The following is a 20,014-nucleotide window of genomic DNA, read 5'->3' on the forward strand; positions in this document are numbered from 1 at the left end:
AAAAGGATAGGACTGGTCCTCAGATTGAAGTCCTATATTCGGGGAAGGCTAATTTCGATGGCATCAGCCAAGAATTCTCAAAAGTTGAATGGGAGAGGCTGTTTACAGGTAAAGGGACGTCTGGCAAGTGGGAGGCTTTTAAAAGTGAGATAAGAAGAGTTCAGGGGCGGCATGTTCCTGTTAGATGGAAGGGCAAGGCTGGCAAGTTTAGGGAACCTTGGTTGACGAGGGATATTGAGGGTCTGGTCAGGACTAAGAAGGAGGCATATGTCAGGTATAGGCAGCTGGGATCAAGCGAGTCCCTCAAAGAGTATAGGGGATGTAGTAGTACACTTAAGGAGGAAATTAGGAGGGTGAAAAGGGGCCATGAGATTTCCCTGGCAGATAAGATAAAGGAGAATCCTAAAAGATTCTATAAGTATATTAAGAGTAAAAGGGTAATAAAAGCAAAATACTGCGGATGCTGGAAATCTGAAACAAAAACAAGAAATGCTGGAATCACTCAGCAGGTCTGGCAGCATCTGTGGAAAGAGAAGCAGAGTTAACGTTTCGGGTCAGTGACCCTTCTTCGGAACTGACAAATATTAGAAAAGTCACAGATTATAAACAAGTGAGGTGGGGGTGGGGCAAGAGATAACAAAGGAGAAGGTGCAGATTGGACCAGGCCACATAGCTGACCAAAAGGTCACGGAGAAAAGGCAAACAATATGTTAATGGTGTGTTGAAAGACAAAGCATTAGTACAGATTAGGTGTGAATATACTGAATATTGAACAGCAGCAAGTGCAAACCTGAAAAAAACAACCTGAAAAAAACAGTGGGTAAGCAAACTGAACAAACTAAGATGAAATGAAATAAATGCAAAAAAAGATTGTAAAAAATGTAAAAAGGAATGTAAAAAAGAAGGAAGAAAAAATAACTAAAAATGACTAAAAATGAAAGTAAAGTGGGGGGCTGTCATGCTCTGAAATTATTGAACTCAATGTTCAGTCCAGCAGGCTGTAGTGTGCCTAATCGATAGATGAGATGCTGTTCCTCGAGCTTGCGTTGATGTTCACTGGAACACTGCAGCAATCCCAGGACAGAGATGTGAGCATGAGAGCAGGGGGGAGTGTTGAAATGGCAAGCAACCGGAAGCTCAGGGTCCTGCTTGCGGACTGAGCGGAGATGTTCCGCAAAGCGGTCACCCAGTCTGCACTTGGTCTCCCCAATGTAGAGGAGACCACACTGTGAGCAGCGAATACAGTATACTACATTGAAAGAAGTACAAGTAAATCGCTGCTTCACCTGAAAGGAGTGTTTGGGGCCTGGGATAGTGAGGAGAGAGGAGGTAAATGGGCAGGTATTACACCTCCTGCGATTGCAAGGGAAGGTGCCCTGGGACGGGGACGAGGTGGTGGGGGTAATGGAGGAGTGGACCAGGGTGTCGCGGAGGGAACGATCCCTTCGGAATGCTGACAGGGGAAGGGAGGGGAAGATGCGACTGGTAGTGGCATCACACTGGAGGTGACGAAAATGGCGGAGGATGATCCTTTGGATATGGAGGCTGGTGGGATGAAAAGTGAGGACAAGGGGAACCCTGTCACGGTTCTGGGAGGGAGGGGAAGGGGTGAGGGTAGAGGTGCGGGGAATGGGTCGGACACGGTTGAGGGCCCTGTCAACCACAGTGGGGGGAAATCCTCGGTTGAGGAAAAAGGAGGTCATATCAGAAGCACCGTCATGGAAGGTAGCATCATCAGAGCAGATGCGTCGGAGACGGAGAAACTGGGAGAATGGAATGGAGTCCTTACATGAGGTAGGGTGTGAAGAAGTGTAGTCGAGGTAGCTGTGGGAGTCAGTGGGCTTATAATGGATATTGGTAGACAACCTATCCCCAGAGATGGAGACAGAGAAGTCGAGGAAGGGAAGGGAAGTGTCAGAGATGGACCATGTAAAGGTGAGAGAAGGGTGGAAATTGGAAGCAAAGTTGATCAAGTTTTCTAGTTCGGGGCGGGAGCAGGAAACGGCACCGATACAGTCATCAATGTACCGGAAAAAGAGTTGGGGGAGGGGACCTGAGTAGGACTGGAACAAAGAATGCTCGACATATCCCACAAAAAGACAGGCATAACTAGGACCCATGCGGGTACCCATAGCGACACCTTTTACTTGAAGGAAATGCATGGAGTTGAAGGAGAAGTTGTTCAATGTGAGAACAAGTTCAGCCAGGCAGAAGAGGGTGGTGGTGGATGGGGACTGGTTGGGCCTCTGTTCCAGGAAGAAGCGGAGAGCCCTCAAACCATCCTGGTGGGGGATGGAGGTGTGGAGCGATTGGACGTCCATAGTGAAGAGGAGGCGGTTGGGACCAGGAAACTGGAAATTGTCAAAATGACGTAGGGCGTCAGAAGAGTCACGGATGTAGGTGGGAAGAGACTGGACCAGCGGAGAAAAGATAAAGTCAAGATACGAAGAAATAAGTTCAGTTGGGCAGGAGCAGGCTGACACAATGGGTCTGCCGGGACAGTCCCGTTTGTGGATTTTGGGAAGGAGGTAGAAGCGGGCTGTCCGGGGTTGCGGGACTATGAGGTTGGAAGCTGTAGAGGGAAGATCTCCAGAGGAGATGAGGTCAGTGACAGTCCTTTGGACGGTGGCTTGATGTTCGGTGGTGGGGTCATGGTCCAGAGGGAGGTAGGAAGAGGTGTCTGTGAGTTGGCGTTGAGCTTCTGCAAGGTAGAGGTCGGTACGCCATACAACAACAGCACCACCCTTGTCTGCAGGTTTGATGACCATGTCAGGGTTAGACCTGAGAGAACGGAGTGCCTCAAGTTCAGAGGGGGACAGGTTAGAGTGAGTGAGGGGGGCAGAGAAATTGAGACGACCAATGTCTCGCCGACAGTTTTCAATGAAGAGATCAAGAGCGGGTAAGAGGCCAGGGTGAGGGGTCCAGGTAGAGGGAGAATGCTGGAGGCGGGTGAATGGGTCTGCTGGTCGGGGGGAGGACTCCTGGTCGAAGAAGTGAGCCCGGAGGCGGAGGCGACGGAAGAAGAGCTCAACGTCATGCCGAGCGCGAAATTCATTGAGGTGGGGGCGTAAGGGGATAAAACTGAGACCTTTGCTGAGTACAGAACGCTCAGCATCAGAGAGGGGGAGGTCAGAGGGTATAGTGAATACACGGCAAGGGGTCAGATCAGAAGGGGTGGGGTCAGAGGGAAGTGAAGCGGAAGGAGGATCTGGAGGGGCATTAGTCCCCAACAGCTGCTGGAGCTTGCGTTCCTTAACACCTGAAAGGAAGAAAAAAAGTTTTTTGTTAATGCGTCGGATGAGATGAAAGATGAAATGAAACTGTGGAGTAGAACAGCTTTGAGATAAGGTGAGGCGGTGCTGCTGGAGAGAGAGGTTCAGTGTGTGCATATGGCGGCGCATTGCACTGAGTGTGGATCTCAGGATGCGGCGAGAGTAGCAGTCCGAGGAACGTTGTATTTCTCGGAGATACCTGTGATCCTGGGTGGTTTCAAAGCATGATGGGTGAAACTGCAGTTGGAATCCACGTGGAATCAGTCGGAGCCGGAGACAGTCACTGAGGAAGGAGATGTGGCTGTGAAAACGAGTTTTGGTAGATACCTTATCAAACACCAGGAGGGAAATAGAAAGCAATGAAGGTGAACAAGGCAAAAGAGACAAACGAAAATCCCGTCGGAGAGAAGAGCAGAACTTCTTCAAGGTAGGCATTCCTGGAAGAGAAGTGGCAGTGAATTAAACACTAAAATAAAAGCAAAATACTGCGGATGCTGGAAATCTGAAACAAAAACAAGAAATGCTGGATTCACTCAGCAGGTCTGGCAGCATCTGTGGAAAGAGAAGCAGAGTTAACGTTTCGGGTCAGTGACCCTTCTTCGGAACTGACAAATATTAGAAAAGTCACAGATTATAAACAAGTGAGGTGGGGGTTGGGCAAGAGATAACAAAGGAGAAGGTGCAGATTGGACCAGGCCACATAGCTGACCAAAAGGTCACGGAGAAAAGGCAAACAATATGTTAATGGTGTGTTGAAAGACAAAGCATTAGTACAGATTAGGTGTGAATATACTGAATATTGAACAGCAGCAAGTGCAAACCTGAAGAAAAACAACCTGAAAAAAACAGTGGGTAAGCAAACTGAACAAACTAAGATGAAATGAAATAAATGCAAAAAAAGATTGTAAAAAATGTAAAAAGGAATGTAAAAAAGAAGGAAGAAAAAATAACTAAAAATGAAAGTAAAGTGGGGGGCTGTCATGCTCTGAAATTATTGAACTCAATGTTCAGTCCGGCAGGCTGTAGTGTGCCTAATCAGTAGATGAGATGCTGTTCCTCGAGCTTGCGTTGATGTTCACTGGAACACTGCAGCAAAAAGAGTAAAAGGGTAGCTAGGGAGAGAGTAGGCCCCCTTAAGGATCAGTGTGGTAATCTATGTGTGGAGCCACGGGAAATGGGCAAGGTCTTAAATGAATATTTCTCGTCCGTATTTACCGTGGAGAAGGCCATGGAAGCTAGTGAGTTCAAGGGTGGGGACAGCGATATCCTGGAGCATATCAACATTACAAAGGAGGTGGTGTAGGAGGTTTTGAAGCGCATTAAGGTGGATAAATCCCCAGGGCCTGACCAGGTGTATCCTAGGATGCTCTGGGAAGCAAGGGAGGAGATTGCTGGGGCCCTGGCAGAGATTTCTGTATCATCGTTAGCCACGGGTGAGGTACCGGAAGACTGGAGGATAGCTAATGTTGTGCCTTTATTTAAGAAGGGCAGCAGGGATAAGCCAGGGAACTACAGGCTGGTGAGCCTTACATCAGTGGTGGGAAAGTTATTGGAAGGGATTCTGAGAGACAGGATTTATATGCATCTGGAAAGGCATGGTCTGATTAGGGATAGTCAGCATGGCTTTGTGTGTGGGAAATCATGTCTCACAAATTTAATTGAGTTTTTCGAGGAGGTGTCCAAGAGGATTGACGAGGGCAGGGCGATGGACGTTGTCTACATGGACTTTAGCAAGGCCTTTGACAAGGTCCCGCATGGTAGGCTGGTCCAGAAGGTTCGAGAACATAGGATCCAGGGTGAGCTAGCAAATTGGATACAAAACTGGCTTGGTGGTAGGAGGCAGAGGGTGGTAGTGGAGGGTTGTTTTTCAGATTGGAGGCCGGTGATCAGTGGTGTGTCGCAGGGATCGGTGCTGGGCCCTCTGTTGTTTGTCATATATATTAATGACTTGGATGTGAATGTAGGAGGCATGATTAGTAAGTTTGCAGATAACACCAAAATTGGTGGTATAGTGGACAGTGAAGAAGGTTGTCTAAGGTTACAACAGGATATAGATCAACTGGGAAAGTGGGCAAGGGATTGGCAAATGGAATTTAACGCAGACAAGTGTGAAGTGATGCATTTTGGGAAGTTAAACCAGGGCAGGACATATACAGTGAATGGCAGGGCCCTGGGGAGTGTTGTTGAGCAGAGACACCTTGGGGTGTAAGTACATAGTTCCCTGAAAGTAGCAACACAGGTAGACAGGGTGGTGAAGAAGGCATATGGCATGCTTGCCTTCTTCGGCCGAGGCATTGAGTACAAGAGTTGAGACGTCCTGTTACAGTTGTACATAATGTTGGTTAGGCCGCATTTGGAGTACTGTGTGCAGTTCTGGTGGCCGCACTACAGGAAAGATGTGATTAAGCTAGAGAGGGTGCAGAAAAGATTCACAAGGATGTTGCCTGGTTTGGAGGGCCAAGGTTATAAAGAGAGATTGGATAGGCTGGGTCTGTTTTCCCTGGAGCGAAGGAGGCCGAGAGGGGACATGATAGAGGTATATAAAATTATGAGAGGCATAGATAGGGTAGATAGCCAGAGTCTGTTTCCCATGGTAGGGGTGACTAAAACTGGAGGGCATAGATTTAAGGTGAGAGGGAGGAGGTTTAAAGGGGATCAAAGGGGTAAATTTTTCACACAAAGAATAGTGGGTTTCTGGAATGAGCTGCCTGAGGAGGTGGTGGAGGCAGGAACAGTAGCGACATTTAAGAGGCATCTGGACTGGTACTTGAATGAGCAAGGCATAGAGGGATATGGAATTAATGCAGGCAGGTGGGATTAGTATAGATAGGCATTATGGTCGGCATGGACGCAGTGGGCCGAAGGGCCTGTTTCTATGCTGTACAACTCTATGACTCTATATCATCCCTCTCTTTCTCTGTGTCTGGAATTTTCCTGAACTGCCTGTCAGTTGCATCGGAAATGCTGTACACTGTTAACCACTCAGTGCATGCTCAGCAGCAGAGCTCTGTTCACAATTCCTTCAGCCCAGGACTCTTAAACCTGTGACAACTTGTGCCTAAACAGCCACATTAATTGCGAAATATATCTATTAAAATAATTTCTCATGGAATTATCTGACAACTCTATCACTAACATTTTCAGATATCAAGATGGAACTTGCAGTAGAATAGTAGAAACTTACAGCACAGAAGCAGGCCATTCAGCCCATCGTGCCTGTGCTGGCTCTTTGAAAGAACAGTCGTGCTTAGTCTCACATCCCCACTTTTTCTCTGTAACGCTGCAAGTCCCTCATCCTTAAGTACCTGTCCAACTCCCTTTTAAAATTATTTATGGGGTCAGCTTCCACCATCTTTGCAGGTAGAGCGTTTCTGAGCCCAAAAACTCTGAGTGAAAAAATGTATCCTCATTTACACTCTAGATCTTTTGCTAATGATTTTGAATCCATGATCTTTAGTTATTGACCCACTCGCCAGAGGGAATATCAACTTTATCAAAACTTCTCATCTTGAAAACCTCTCTTAACCATCCAAGGAGATCAGTCCTAACTTTCCAACCTCTCCTCGTAACTGAAGTCCCTCATCCCTGATAACATCCTGGTAAACCTCCTCTCAATCCTTTCCAAGGCCTTTATATCTTTCTTGAAATGTGGTCCCCAGAATTGTCCACAATATTCCAGCTGAAGCCTAACCAGTGATTCAGAATCACAGAACTGTTACAGTGCAGAAAGAGGCCATTCGACCCATCGTGTCCGCACTGGATCTCTGAAAGAGCAACTCCCTCAGTTCCATTCCCCTGCCTTCTCCCCATAACCCTGCACATTCTTCCTCTTCATATAACTGTATAATTCCCTTTTAAATGCTTCAATTGAACCTGCCTCCACCATGTTCTCAGGCAGTGCATTCCAGACCTTAACCACTCGCTGCATGAAAAAGTTTTTCCTCATGTCACTTTTGCTTCTCTTATCAAATACTTTAAATCTGTGCCCTCTCGTTCTCGATCCTTTCACGAGTGGGAACAGTTTCTCTCTATCTGCTCTGTCCAGGCTCCTCATGATTTTGAATACCTCTATCAAATCACCTCTCAGCCTTCTCTTCTCCAAGGAAAAGAGTCCTAACTTATATAACTAACTTTTATAACTATAAAGATTTAGCATGAACTCTTTGCTTTTATATTCTGTTCCTCTATTTATAAACCCAAGTAACCCGTAGGCTTTTTTAACCACCTTATCAACTGCTGTACTAACTTTAATGGATTTGTGTATTTGGAAATCAAGATCTTTCTGCTCTCTTCAAAATCATACCATTTATATTTTATTGATTTATTTATTTTTAAATTTTATTTATAAATACGGCACTGAAACAGGCCCTTCGGCCCACCGAGTCTGTGCTGACCAACAACCACCCATTTATACTAATCCTACATTAATCCCACATCCTCACCATTCTCCTACCACCTACCTACACTAGGGGCAATTTACAATGGCCAATTTACCTATCAACCATTTATAGTATACTGTCTTTCCACATTAGTCCTAAAATGCATCATTTCACAATTTCCACTGAACTCCATCTACTCTGTGCTCTGTCCATTCCACCTGTGTCATCCTGAAGTCTACAGCTATCCTCATCACCATTGACTACATTGCCAAGTTTTATATCATCCACAAACTTTATAATGCTTTGTTCTGATGAAGGGTCACTGACCTGAAACGTTAACTCTGTTTCTCTCCCCACACATGCTGCCAGACCTGCTGAGTATTTCCATCACTTTCTGTTTTTATTTCAAATGTCCAGCATCCGCAGTATTTTGCTTTTATTTATAACGCTGCTGTTGGATTGGATAACAACACAACTATTGAAAGGAGTTTGCAGTGATGTGTGGCAGATAGAGGGACTGCTTTAAAGTGTGATGCAGATTGAACATTTTTTAATATAAAATATAGAGCTATAAAAAGATGCATTGCATGCGCTTCCTGTGTGCATCACATTTCCTGTGTTACACTTGGGATAGGCAAATTATTAATGTTAAACTATTCTCAGCAGATCTCAATTTAAATTCCCTGCTTTATTATTGTCTATTTGACAGATCTGAGGAGCTCAGTGGAGGAGGTGTTGCCCTGTCTAAGAGAGGACAATGTCAGTGTTTTCATTCTGGATGACAAATGCACCACAGAAGGCATTGAAAACCTGAATGATAAAATCCAAGCTGCATCTGACCAGCCGTTACCTCCATCTCTAAGGTCACATATTACCTCCAACAGTCCTTTCGTCTATATTTACACCTCAGGAACAACAGGTATAGAGGTATCACAGCTTAAACTGGATGTAATCTGCCTGATTATACTGCTGTCTGAAATGCACATGTTGTATTCTTACTGTAAATTTTTCACTTGTTTCTTTCATGTCATTGTAACTTAGACCATTTTTGCAACATCACCAAAGCTCAGGTTTAAAAAAATATTATTTGGATATGTTTTAACAGGGGTGATAAATTGATCCTGTAGCTCCCTCTTATACTGGAGTGTTACTGAGTTGGAACAGTAATGCTGCAGCTCTCTTACACTGGCTTGTTGAGGTGCACAGTGAGACTGTAGTGCTTTGTTAAACTGGGGTGCTGCAACGCACAATGCGTTAACCCTTTTATTTGAATCTTTGTTACATTGTGATGAATCATTAGCATTGCTTTATATTCCACCTGTTTGTACAGGGAAGGTTTATTCAGTAGATGGGAAGATTTAAATGAGAGGCCTGGTAGGTTTTGGATGGTCATTACCTGATTTCTGCTTTTTTGGTTTATAGGTTTGCCTAAGGCTGCCATCATCACTCATGTTCGAGTACAAAATATTGCCTGCTTCACTGTAGGGTGTGGACTCCTCAGTAACGATGTTATATACACCACCCTGCCTCTTTACCACAGTGCTGGCTTCTTGATTGGAATCTGTGGGTGCATTTATCTCGGTACGACCCTGCATGTAAACTCACTCTTAACTACTTTAATCCTGCTCGCTCTCCCTGGTACGGTCTGACCTAACATTCTATTCCTTGCTTCTCTTCCTGCACCCTCCGCTCCCCTCCCCCCACCTCAGCTGCTGGAAGTGGGAGGGTCTGAAACTACCTGCAAAAGAAAAGGTGGAGAAAGAAAAATGAGTGTATGAAAATAAGCCCTTGGTCTCGAGTAAAGTGTGTGAAGCGTCTCTGTTAATAATAATCCCAGCGGCCAGTGGTTTGATATCCCGAGGGGCATTGTTCAATATATGATTAAAAAGTGATAACTTATCAGCCAATGGGGCCTTAGAATATAGGAAAAACTAAAGCTCTTTGTATAATTTACCGGCTGGAGTTTCCTAGGTGCTAACAGCTGCTACAGAAACTGCCAGAAATTAAGGATAAAGAGAGAGATGGAGAATGAATTGCCTGTATCCTATACCCAAGAGAGACCCAGTGTAAGAAAGGAAAGAGGCAAAAGGGAGGGTCCAGAAAACTCTGACAAACAGTTCAAGATTAAAGAGCAAGAATGTGAAGATATTTTCCTGTCTGCATGTCGGGACCCTGTAAAATGGCCCTGAAATTGCCTGGATATTCTCTGCACCTCATCTCCAGCTGTGATTTGGTAGAATCCTGGAGAAATGGTGTGAAAGGCTTCAAAGGTGCTTTTTTCCTGGCAGTTCTCCTAGTGTCTGCTGCTGAAGTGTGCAAGAGATGTCAGAATTCCCACAGCAATGTACTTTTCAGGTCCGTCCATTGATTGAGTATAAATACATTCTCTCTAATATAATTTCTTGGTGGATCTCAACCTCTCTTTAAGACTTCACACTGTCCTTCCTTCGCACACTTTATGTCTGAAGGAGACTTGATTTTAACTAATATGTTAATCTGCTGTAGCTCTGTACACGTGGAGTTGAGACTGAGGGCTGAATTTTCACTTTGGCGGCAAGAAACAGTAACTCGTTGGAATTTTGACAGGGGCGGCCCCTTAATCGGCATGGAGACAGGTTTCCTGTCCAAGTAAGGGCAGCAAGTGGCTCTCAAAGCTGGAGGGCCAATCAGAAGCCTTCCAGTTTCAGAGGAGCAGCAGTAAAGTAATTAAGGGCATTTCAACATGGAGGCACCTTCCCAACCTCTAATAAAATGTAATTAAAAAACAGATTCAGCAGTCAGGCCACCACTGTATGTGGGGTCAGATGGTGGGGAGAATCCCTCTACAGGGCGGCCTTTAGCTGCACCCGGCAGGCAGGGCCTGTAGGCCTCCCTGAACACTGGCTCCTGGCCTACCGCTGGGTTCTGCCTCCAGGCAGTTGATCTGGCCGATGCCAGGAACAGGGTCAGGAAACTGGCATGCTGGCTGGTTCCGGTGTTTTCAGGTCCTGTCCTCCTCCGTTCCTGACCTTGGCAGGGCCTGAAAATCCTGCCCTAAAGATGTGAAACCGAGCGGGTGGGCAGTTAAAACCAGCTGGGCAACTCACCTACTGATGTCCTGCCTAGATCCAACATCTTCAGTTTTCACCTGCACCCCCAGCAATTTACCTTGTTGATAGTGAAGGCTTCCCTTGGTGTAGGCTGGAGTCCTCCTGCCGCCTAACCTTCTGCTCTCTCCTGCCATACAGCTGCCATCTCCCGGCCATTCCGGGTAGAAAGCTGATTGGCAGCATGCAGATGAGGCCCAGATTTAAAATGCCCCTGGCTCTGAGTGCCAGGGTTGAGGGAGTGCCCACCCTATCCCCATCCATCCAAATCTTGCTGCAAGTTAAAATCAGGGCTCCAGTATGGTGTTCGGGTGAAGCATGGTTACGGGGCAAGGGATAACATGACCAGGGCACACAGACATAGTTCAGACCTTATTTTAAAGTCCTTATCTTTATATTTCATTACAAATTCCCATGTCCACATGGTGCAGTGCCTCCAGTGGAAGGAGAGGCCAATTACAGTGTGACAAGTTTACATAAGCACTTTCCATTGTAAATGTGAATGTAGAAATTTGTAATGGATAAAGACAGGCGATGAGTACAGACATTTCATTTTTAATATAGAGTAGTGATGCCCCTAAGGATTGTTCATGAATAAACATGTCAGTGGTCTAATAGTCAGAGCTGAAACATTTTCTGTCCACACACCAGACCTGGAAATTCCGAAATATCTAATGTCAAAAGGTTAGTAACAGAGTAACCATTGGAGGCTGCAGAAGAGCTTTGACCCACCTCACCCACCTCGTCCACCTCACTCATCTCACCACCTCGCCCACCTCACTCATCTCACCACCTCGCTCACCTCACTCATCTCACCACCTCACCCACCTCACCCACCTTGCCTACCTCTCCCACCTCACTCATCTCACCCATCTCACCCACCTATCCTGGTGCATTTCAAATAACTCAGGATCTCATTTGTGTCAAGAACCAAAGCCTAATAGCCTGGGCTGTCCTTAACAAGCAACTATTTTTACTACTGGGAACACCACCGCCTAAAAGTTCCCATCCAAGTCACACACCATCCTGACTTGGAACTATATCGCCGTTCCTTCACTGTCGCTGGGTCAAATTCCTGGAACTCCCTTCCTAACAGCACTGTGGGTATACCTACCCCAAATGGACTGCAGCGGTTCAAGAAGGCAGCTCACCACCACCTTCTCGAGGGCAATTAGAGATGGGCAATAAATGCTGGCCTGGCCAGCGATGCCCACATCCCATTAAATGAATAATAAAAACTTTAAATTTCATAGCTCCCATTTTTTAGGATGACTTGGAAATGCAGAAAAGTGAAGAATATTCCTATTTCTATTTTATTCCTTTTTCGTGACAGGGGCAACTGTTATCTTGCGTCGTAAGTTCTCTGCCAGCCAGTTCTGGGACGACTGCCGAAAGTACAATGTGACTGTTATCCAGTATATTGGGGAGGTGCTGCGGTATATCTGTACTGTTCCAAAGGTAAATCAATACAGATGTTCATCATGTGACAGGGTCCACATGTTCTGTAGTCCCATCATTGGGAGAACATTAAATCAGCAGAAATACCATGTCATTAGGAGCAGGAAGTCTTTGTCCATCGAAATGTTGCCTCAACTACAGAAAATGATTCCTAGCCAAACTCCATAAAAACTTCACACAACATCCCTTTACAATAAAGACTTGTTGGTTACTGTCACGATTCAGCTGTGCGAGTTTGGAAGGTAGGAGATTAAAAATTACATTTTCACCTGCGGTCTGAGTGTTCAGAGTTAAAACATGTTTAGAGTTCCTCATAATGTTCTGGAACTGAGAGAGCGTGTACAATAGCTGATGCTGAATTTCTCAGTGTCGTGGAGCTCTGAGCCAAGCATGCAGCTGTTGCACAGTGCAATTTGATGATCAACTTTTTTGCCTTTTTATATTGTATCTGTTGGATATGTAGACATCCAGGTTTCTCGGGGTCTGCAGTATAATCCTCACAGGTGAAGACTGGCCAGACTAGGCAGAATCGAGGTCTCCCTGTGGGAGAGGGGAAGGTGATGGTTTTGTCTGTCCTGGGAGCCTGGCAAATGAAAAGGAGGTGGTGTCAGTTCGATGGCATCACCTGGCAGTGTTCCTGGGGCTCCTCCCATTTCCCCCAATCTGCTGTGTGATTGAATGAAACAATGGGCTGGATTTTACAGACACCCTGATGTCAGGGGTTGAGTTAAGGGGGTCCAGAAAATGCCTCCGGCAGAGGCCCACTACGGGCCTCGATGCCAGGAAGGTGTGGCCAGATATTGCCAGTGGCAGCGAGGCCTCGTGGTGGCCCTCCCGCCCCCAGCCGCTCGGTGACGGGAGCAAAATCTGCATATTTTTTAAAAAATGCAAAATAAATGAATTAATCACTTACGCATTCCCGTCATCTGTCCTGCTCCGATATTGGTGCCGGTGGCCGGCACTCCTGTGCCTTCGGATCCCCGTCCGGAGATCTGAGGCGGAACGCTGGTGGGGAGGAGGGTGATGGGGGAGCAGGTGAGTTTCTCTGTGCGGGAGGTAGGGAGCGGCATCAGAGTGATTTGATTGGTCTAGAGGATGGTGGGAAGGGGTAAAGTTTATCAACTTTGGGGGGATAAGGTCAGGTGCACCAGGTAAGTGTTTTGTGGGAGGGAGAGGGCAGGTTCTTAATTCTGTGGCTATTGGGAGGTTGGGAGAGGGTCAGGATCAAGTTATATAATTTTTTAAAAACAATGTCCCTTTAAATTTTAAATTGCAATGTAGGGCTCGAGGCCTGATGCCATTGCCGGGGACGTACCACCCGCCCCCTCCACATCAGGGGGAGGGGCAGTCCACCCCGGCCATTTAAATGAGCCGCCACGTTTAATATCTGTCGCAGCTCCATGAAGTACGGCCCACACGGACGGACCAACATTGTTTACGGCCACTGCCGGTTTCGGCGGCATAAATATAAAATCCAGCCAATGTAAGCAGAGCCTACTGGGGTGACAGCCTGCAACACTCCCAAACATAAATGGCTGCCCGAGTGGAATCTGGCGTCTTATAAAGGGGGTTGATTTCAAACTTAATTCTAGGTTTTATGTTGGTCCTTCTATCTTGCCTCGGTGCAGCTGGCAAGTGCCACTTTTTGTCTCTTCCTCCTCCAGCAGGTGGGCACTGCTGCCAGTGTGAATGCTCACCTGTTTACTGTAAACGACCTGATCCCAGAAACTTCAGTGGGATCTGTCTCCTATAGGAGCGGGAAGCTGTGATTCCAGCTTCAGCACCATTCCAATGAGGGAAAGGGATAACAGGTTTTCCTACAGTCAGCTGTTAAAACCTAAAGACCTTTGTAATTCCCAAATCAAGAATAGGTTTTCTCAAAGCTATTAGGTTATGGTAAAGGGCATTTGGTGGGTACAGTACCTGTAACCTGTTCTCTGGATGTGGGCACAACTGGCAAGGCAGATTGAGAGTCTCTGAGAAGGTTACTGGATCTGCTCCTTTAGTTACTGTAGACTGGGCTGAAGGTGCTTACTCAGTGCTGTTAGGGAGGAAGGCTTCTGGCCCAGGAGCAATTAAGGAATGTGTATTTATCAGGATGGCATGTGACTTGGAAGGGAACTTGAAAGTGTTCCCATAACTTTGCTGCTCTTGTCCTTTTCGGTGCTGGAGGTCTTGGGGTCAGGAGATATTATCAAAGTAAACTTGAGTTGCTGCAGTATGTTGTGTAGATTGTATCTACTGTGGCTGCAGTGCACAGGGAGCAGGAGTAGACCACATGGCCCATCGAGCCTGCTCCACCATTCAATACGATCATGGCTGATCTTAGGCTTCAATTCCACTTTCCCACCCGCTCTCCATATCCCTTGATTCCCTGCAAGACCAAAAATCTATCTATCCCAGCCTTAAATGTATTCAATGATGGAGCATCCACAACCCTCTGGGATAGAGAATTCCAAAGATTCACAACCCTTTGAGTGAAGTAATTTCTCCTCATCTCAGTCCTGAATGATCGGCCCCTTATCCTGATATTGTGTCCCCGTGTTCAAGATTCCCTGAACAGTGGGAACAATCTCTCAGCTTCTACCCTATCCAGCCCTTTCAGAATCTTGTATGTCTCAATCAGATCACCTCTCATTCTTCTAAACTCCAGAGAATATAGGCCCAATTTACTCAGCCTCTCATCATAGGACAACCCCCTCATCCCAGGGACCAATTTAGTAAATCTTCGCTGCACTGCCTCCAGTGCAAGTATATCCTTTCTTAAATGTGGAGACCAAAACTGCACACAGTATTCCAGGTGCGGTCTCACCAAAGTCCTGTACAGTTTTAGTAAGACTTCTTTATTCCTGTACTCCAATCCCCTTGCAATAAAGGTCAACATGCCATTCGCCTTCCTAGTAGCCTGCTGTACCTGCATGTTAACTTTGTGTGTTCCTTGTACGAGTACACCCAAGTCTCTCTGAACATCAACACTTACCAGTTTCACACCTTTTAAAAAATGTTCTGCTTTTGAATTTTTACGACCAAATTGAACAACTTCACACTTCCCTACATTATACTCAATTTGCCATCTTGTTGCCCACTCACTTAACCTGTTTATATCTCTTTGCAGCCTGTATACATCCTCCCCGCAGTTTACTTTTCTACCGAGCTTTGTATCATCAGCAAACTTAGAAATATTACTCTCTGTTTCTTCATCCAAGTCATTAATATAGAGTGTAAATAGCTGAGGACCCAGCACTGATCCTTGCAGCACTCCACTATTCACTGCCTGCCAACTTGAAAATCCCCCACTTATGCTCACTCTCTGCTTCCTGTCTGTTAACCAATCCTCTATCTATGCTAATATATGACCCCCAACACCATGAGCCCTTATCTTGCCTATTAATCTTTTATGTGGCACCTTATCGAATGCCTTTTGGAAATCCAGGTATACTACATCTACTAGTTCCCCTTTATTGACCCTACTAGTTACATCTTCAAAAAACTCTAATAAATTTGTCAAACAGGATCTCCCTTTAGTAAAACCATGCTGACTTGTTCTACTCATACTATGCTTTTCCACGTGCAATGTTAAGACTTCTTTAATAGTTTCCTGCATCTTCCCAACAATTGATGTTAGGCTAACTGGCCTGTAGTTCCCTGTTTTCTCTCTACTTCCTTTCTTGAAAAGCAATGCAACATTTGCCAACTTCCAATCTGACGGGACCATTCCTGAATCTAAGAAATTCTGGAAAATCATAGCCAGCGCATCCACTATCTCTGCAGCTATCTCTTTTAGAACCCTGGGATGTAGGCCATCTGGTCCTGGGGACTTGTCAGATTTTAGTCCCTCATGTTTGTCCAATACTTTTTCTCAGCTGATATCCATATCCTTAATTTCCTCATTCTTTTTAGTTCCTAGTTTACTGCCTATTTCTGGTATGGAACTTGTGTCTTCTACTGTGAAGACAGACGCAAAATATTACCTACCCAGCAAACTGCTTTATCCTGGATAGGGTTAAGTTTCTTGAGTGTTGTTTGTGCCTGCAGCCATGCAGGTGAGCAGTGAATGATGCAGCACACTCTTGTGTTGTAGATAGTGGAGAGGCTTTGAATGGTGAGGAGGTGAGTTAGTAATTGTAGAGTACCCAGCCTCTGCTCTGCTCTTATAGTCATGGTGTTGATGTGTCTGGTCCAGTTAAGCTTCTGGTCAGTGGTGACCCCAGGATGTTAATGCTGGGGTACTCAGTGATAATGATACCATTGAGGATTAGGCGGAGGGAGCTGGGCTTGTCCTTGTTCAACATAGTCTTACCAAAAACAAAATACTGCAAATTAAAGGCCTGCTACCCGACCCGAACCCAATGGGACCCGACGACATGTGTCAGATTTGGGTCGGTTCAGGCCCTACTTCTGGGTCCGGCTTTCGGGCTCGGGTCGGGCTGAGTCCAGGTCGTGCTCGGATTGGGTCAGGCCGGACACACGCGGTAAGTGCTCTGCTGGTAAAAATAGAAAAAACCTAGCTGAGCTGGGAGTCCGGGACGAAACTGAGTCTGCGCAGTGAGTGAGTGATGTCACTATGACGTCATCACACATGCGCAGCAGCTTCGTGGAGATTCCTAGTCGGAAGGTAAGTAAAGAGATGGTCAGGTTGGGCTCGGGTCACGTTGGGCTCAGAGCAAAATTGAAGGGACTCTGGCCGGGTCAGGCTCGGGTCCGCTGTGGTTTGGTCGGGTTCGGGTTGGGTTCTTTTTTCCTGACCTGAGCAGGCCTCTACTGCAAATCTGAAATGAAAACAGAAAATGCTGGAACATCATTTTCTGTTTTTATTCAATATTGCCGTTGCCTGGCACCACATGGGCACAAATGCTACCCTGTCCCTTGAGAACCAAAGCTTGGATGTTATCCATGTCTAATTGTACATAGAAACATAGAAAATAGGAGCAGGAGTAGGCCATTCGGCCCTTCGAGCCTGCTCTGCCATTCATTATGATCATGGCTGATCATCCAACTCAGAAACTTGTTCCCGCTTTCGCCCCATATCCTTTGATCCCTTTAGACCCAAGAGCGAGATCTAACTCCTTCTTGAAAGCATACAATGTTTTGGCCTCAATTGCTTTCTGTGGTAGCGAATTCCACAGGCTCACCACTCTCTGGGTGAAGAAATTTCTCCTCATCTCAGTCCTGAAAGGTTTACCCCATATCCTTAGACTATGACCCCTGGTTCTGGACTCCCCCACCATCGGGAACATCCTTCCTGCATCTATCCTGTCAAGTCCTGTTAGACTTTTATAGGTTTCTATGAGATCCCCCCTCACTCTTCTGAACTCCAGCGAATATAATCCTAACGAACTCAGTCTCTCCTCATACGTCAGACCCGCCATCCCAGGAATCAGTCTGGTAAACCTTTGCTGCACTCCCTCTATAGCAAGAACAACCTTCCTCAGATAAGGAGACCAAAACTGCACACAATATTCCAGGTGTGGCCTCACCAAGGCCTTGTATAATTGCACAAAGACATCCCTGCTCCTGTACTCGGATCCTCTCGCTATGAAGGCCAACATACCATTTGGCTTTTTTACCGCCTGTTGCACCTGCATGCTTACCTTCAGCGACTTATGTACGAGAACACCCAGGTCTCGCTGCATATTCCCCCCTCTCAGTTTATAGCCATTCAGATAATAATCTGCCTTCCTGTTTTTGCCACCAAAGTGGATAACCTCATATTTATCCACATTATACTGCATCTGCCTTGCATTTGCCCACTCACTCAACTTGTCCAAATCACCCTGAAGCCTCTCTGCATCCTCCTCACAACTCACCCTCCCACCCAGTTTTGTGTCATCTGCAAATTTGAAGATATTACATTTAGTTCCCTCATCTAAATCATTACTGTATATTGTGAATAGCTGGGGTCCTCGCACCGATCCCTGTGGTACCCCACTAGTCACTGCCTGCCATTTGGAAAGAGACCCATTTATCCCTACTCTTTGTTTCCTGTCTGCCAACCAATTTTCTATCCATCGCAATACACTATCCCCAATCCCATGCATTTTAATTTTACACATTAATCTCTTATGTGGGACTTTGTCGAAAGCCTTCTGCAAGTCCAAATAAACCACATCCACTGGCTCCCCCTCATCAACTCTACTCGTTACATCCTCGAAGAATTCTAGTAGATTTGCCGAGCATGATTTCCCTTTCGTAAATCCATGCTGACTCTGTCCGATTCTACCACTGTTCTCTAAGTGCTCTGCTATAAAATCTTCGATAATGGACTCTAGGATTTTCCCCACTACTGACGTCAGGCTGACTGGTCTATAATTCTCTGCTTTCCCTCTACCTCCCTTTTTAAATAGTGGGGTTACATTTGCTACCCTCCAATCTGTAGGAACTGTTCCAGAGTCTATAGAATCTTGGAAGATGACCACCAATGCATCCACTATTTCTAGGGCCACTTCCTTAAGTACTCTGGGATGCATACCATCAGGCCCTGGGGATTTATCGGCCTTTAATCCCATCAATTTTCCCAACACTATTTCTCTACTGATACTGATTTCCTTCAGTTCCCTCCTCTCACTAAGCCCCGTGTTCCCCAACATTTCTGGTATGTTATTTGCGTCCTCCTTTGTGAAGACAGAACCAAAGTATGCATTTATTTCGTCAGCCATTTCTTTATTCCCCATAATAAATTCCCCTGTTTCTGACTGTAAGGGACCTACATTTGTCTTCACCAATCTTTTTCTCTTCACATACCTATAGAAACTTTTACAGTCAGTTTTTATGTTCCCTGCAAGCTTACTCTCGTACTCTATTTTCCCCTTCTTAATCAATCCCTTGGTCCTCCTTTGCTGAATTCTAAACTGCTCCCAAAACTCAGGTCTGTTTTTTCTTGTGAATTTATATGCCTCTTCCTTTGATCTAATGCTATCTCTAATTTTCCTTGTGAGCCATGGTTTGGCTACCTTTCCCGTTTTACTTTTGCGCCAAACAGGAATAAACAATTGTTGCAGTTCATCCATGTGCTCTTTAAATGTTTGCCATTGCCTATCCACCATCATCCCTTTAAGTAACGTTTCCCAATCCGTCATGGCCAACTCGCACCTCATACCTTCGCAGTTTCCTTCACTAAGATTCAGGACCCTTGTCTCAGAATCAACTACGTCACTCTCCATCTTGATGAAGAATTCTAACATATTATGGTTGCTCGTCCCCAAGGGGTCTCACACCACTAGATTGTCAATTATTCCTCTCTCATTACACAATACCCAGTCTGGGATGACCTGTTCTCTAATTGGTTCCTCAACATATTGGTCCAGAAAACCATCCCGTATACACTCCAAGAATTCCTCCTCTACGGTATTGTGACTAATTTGATTTGCCCAATCTATATGCAGATTAAAGTCACCCATAATTACAGATGTTCCTTTATCGCCTGCATCTCTAATTTCCTGTTTAATGCCATTCCCAACATCACCACTACTGTTCAGGGGTTTATATACAACCCCCACTAACGTTTTTTGCCCCTTAGTGTTTCTCAGCTCTACCCATACAGATTCCACATCGTCAGAGCTAATATCTTTCCTCACTATTGCATTAATTTCCTCTTTAACCAGCAATGTAACTCCACCACCTTTTACTTTTTGTCCGTCCTGCCTAAATACTGAATACCTCTGGATGTTCGTTTCCCATCCCTGGTCACCTTGCAGCCATGTCTCCGTAATCCCGACTATATCATACCTGTTTACATCTATTTGCGTGATTAATTCATCCACTTTATTGTGAATGCTCCGCGCATTAAGGCACAAAGCCTTAAGGCTTGTCTTTTTAACAT

General features: G+C 45.6%; 1 protein-coding gene across 2 annotated transcripts in view; it reads left to right on the forward strand.

The window, feature by feature from the left end:
• The window catches only part of LOC137352602 (long-chain fatty acid transport protein 2-like), a 60,110-nt gene that overhangs the window by 1,889 nt on the left and 38,207 nt on the right, over window positions 1-20,014 (forward strand). For both annotated transcript variants that reach the window (XM_068018305.1, XM_068018304.1), the window contains exons 2-4: window positions 8,361-8,570; window positions 9,074-9,232; window positions 12,071-12,195. In XM_068018305.1, the coding sequence (XP_067874406.1) occupies window positions 8,361-8,570; window positions 9,074-9,232; window positions 12,071-12,195 (494 nt within the window). The remainder of the gene's footprint in view (window positions 1-8,360; window positions 8,571-9,073; window positions 9,233-12,070; window positions 12,196-20,014) is intronic.

This window comes from Heterodontus francisci, chromosome 38 (assembly GCF_036365525.1).
Source record: "Heterodontus francisci isolate sHetFra1 chromosome 38, sHetFra1.hap1, whole genome shotgun sequence".
Classification (NCBI taxonomy): domain Eukaryota; kingdom Metazoa; phylum Chordata; class Chondrichthyes; order Heterodontiformes; family Heterodontidae; genus Heterodontus; species Heterodontus francisci.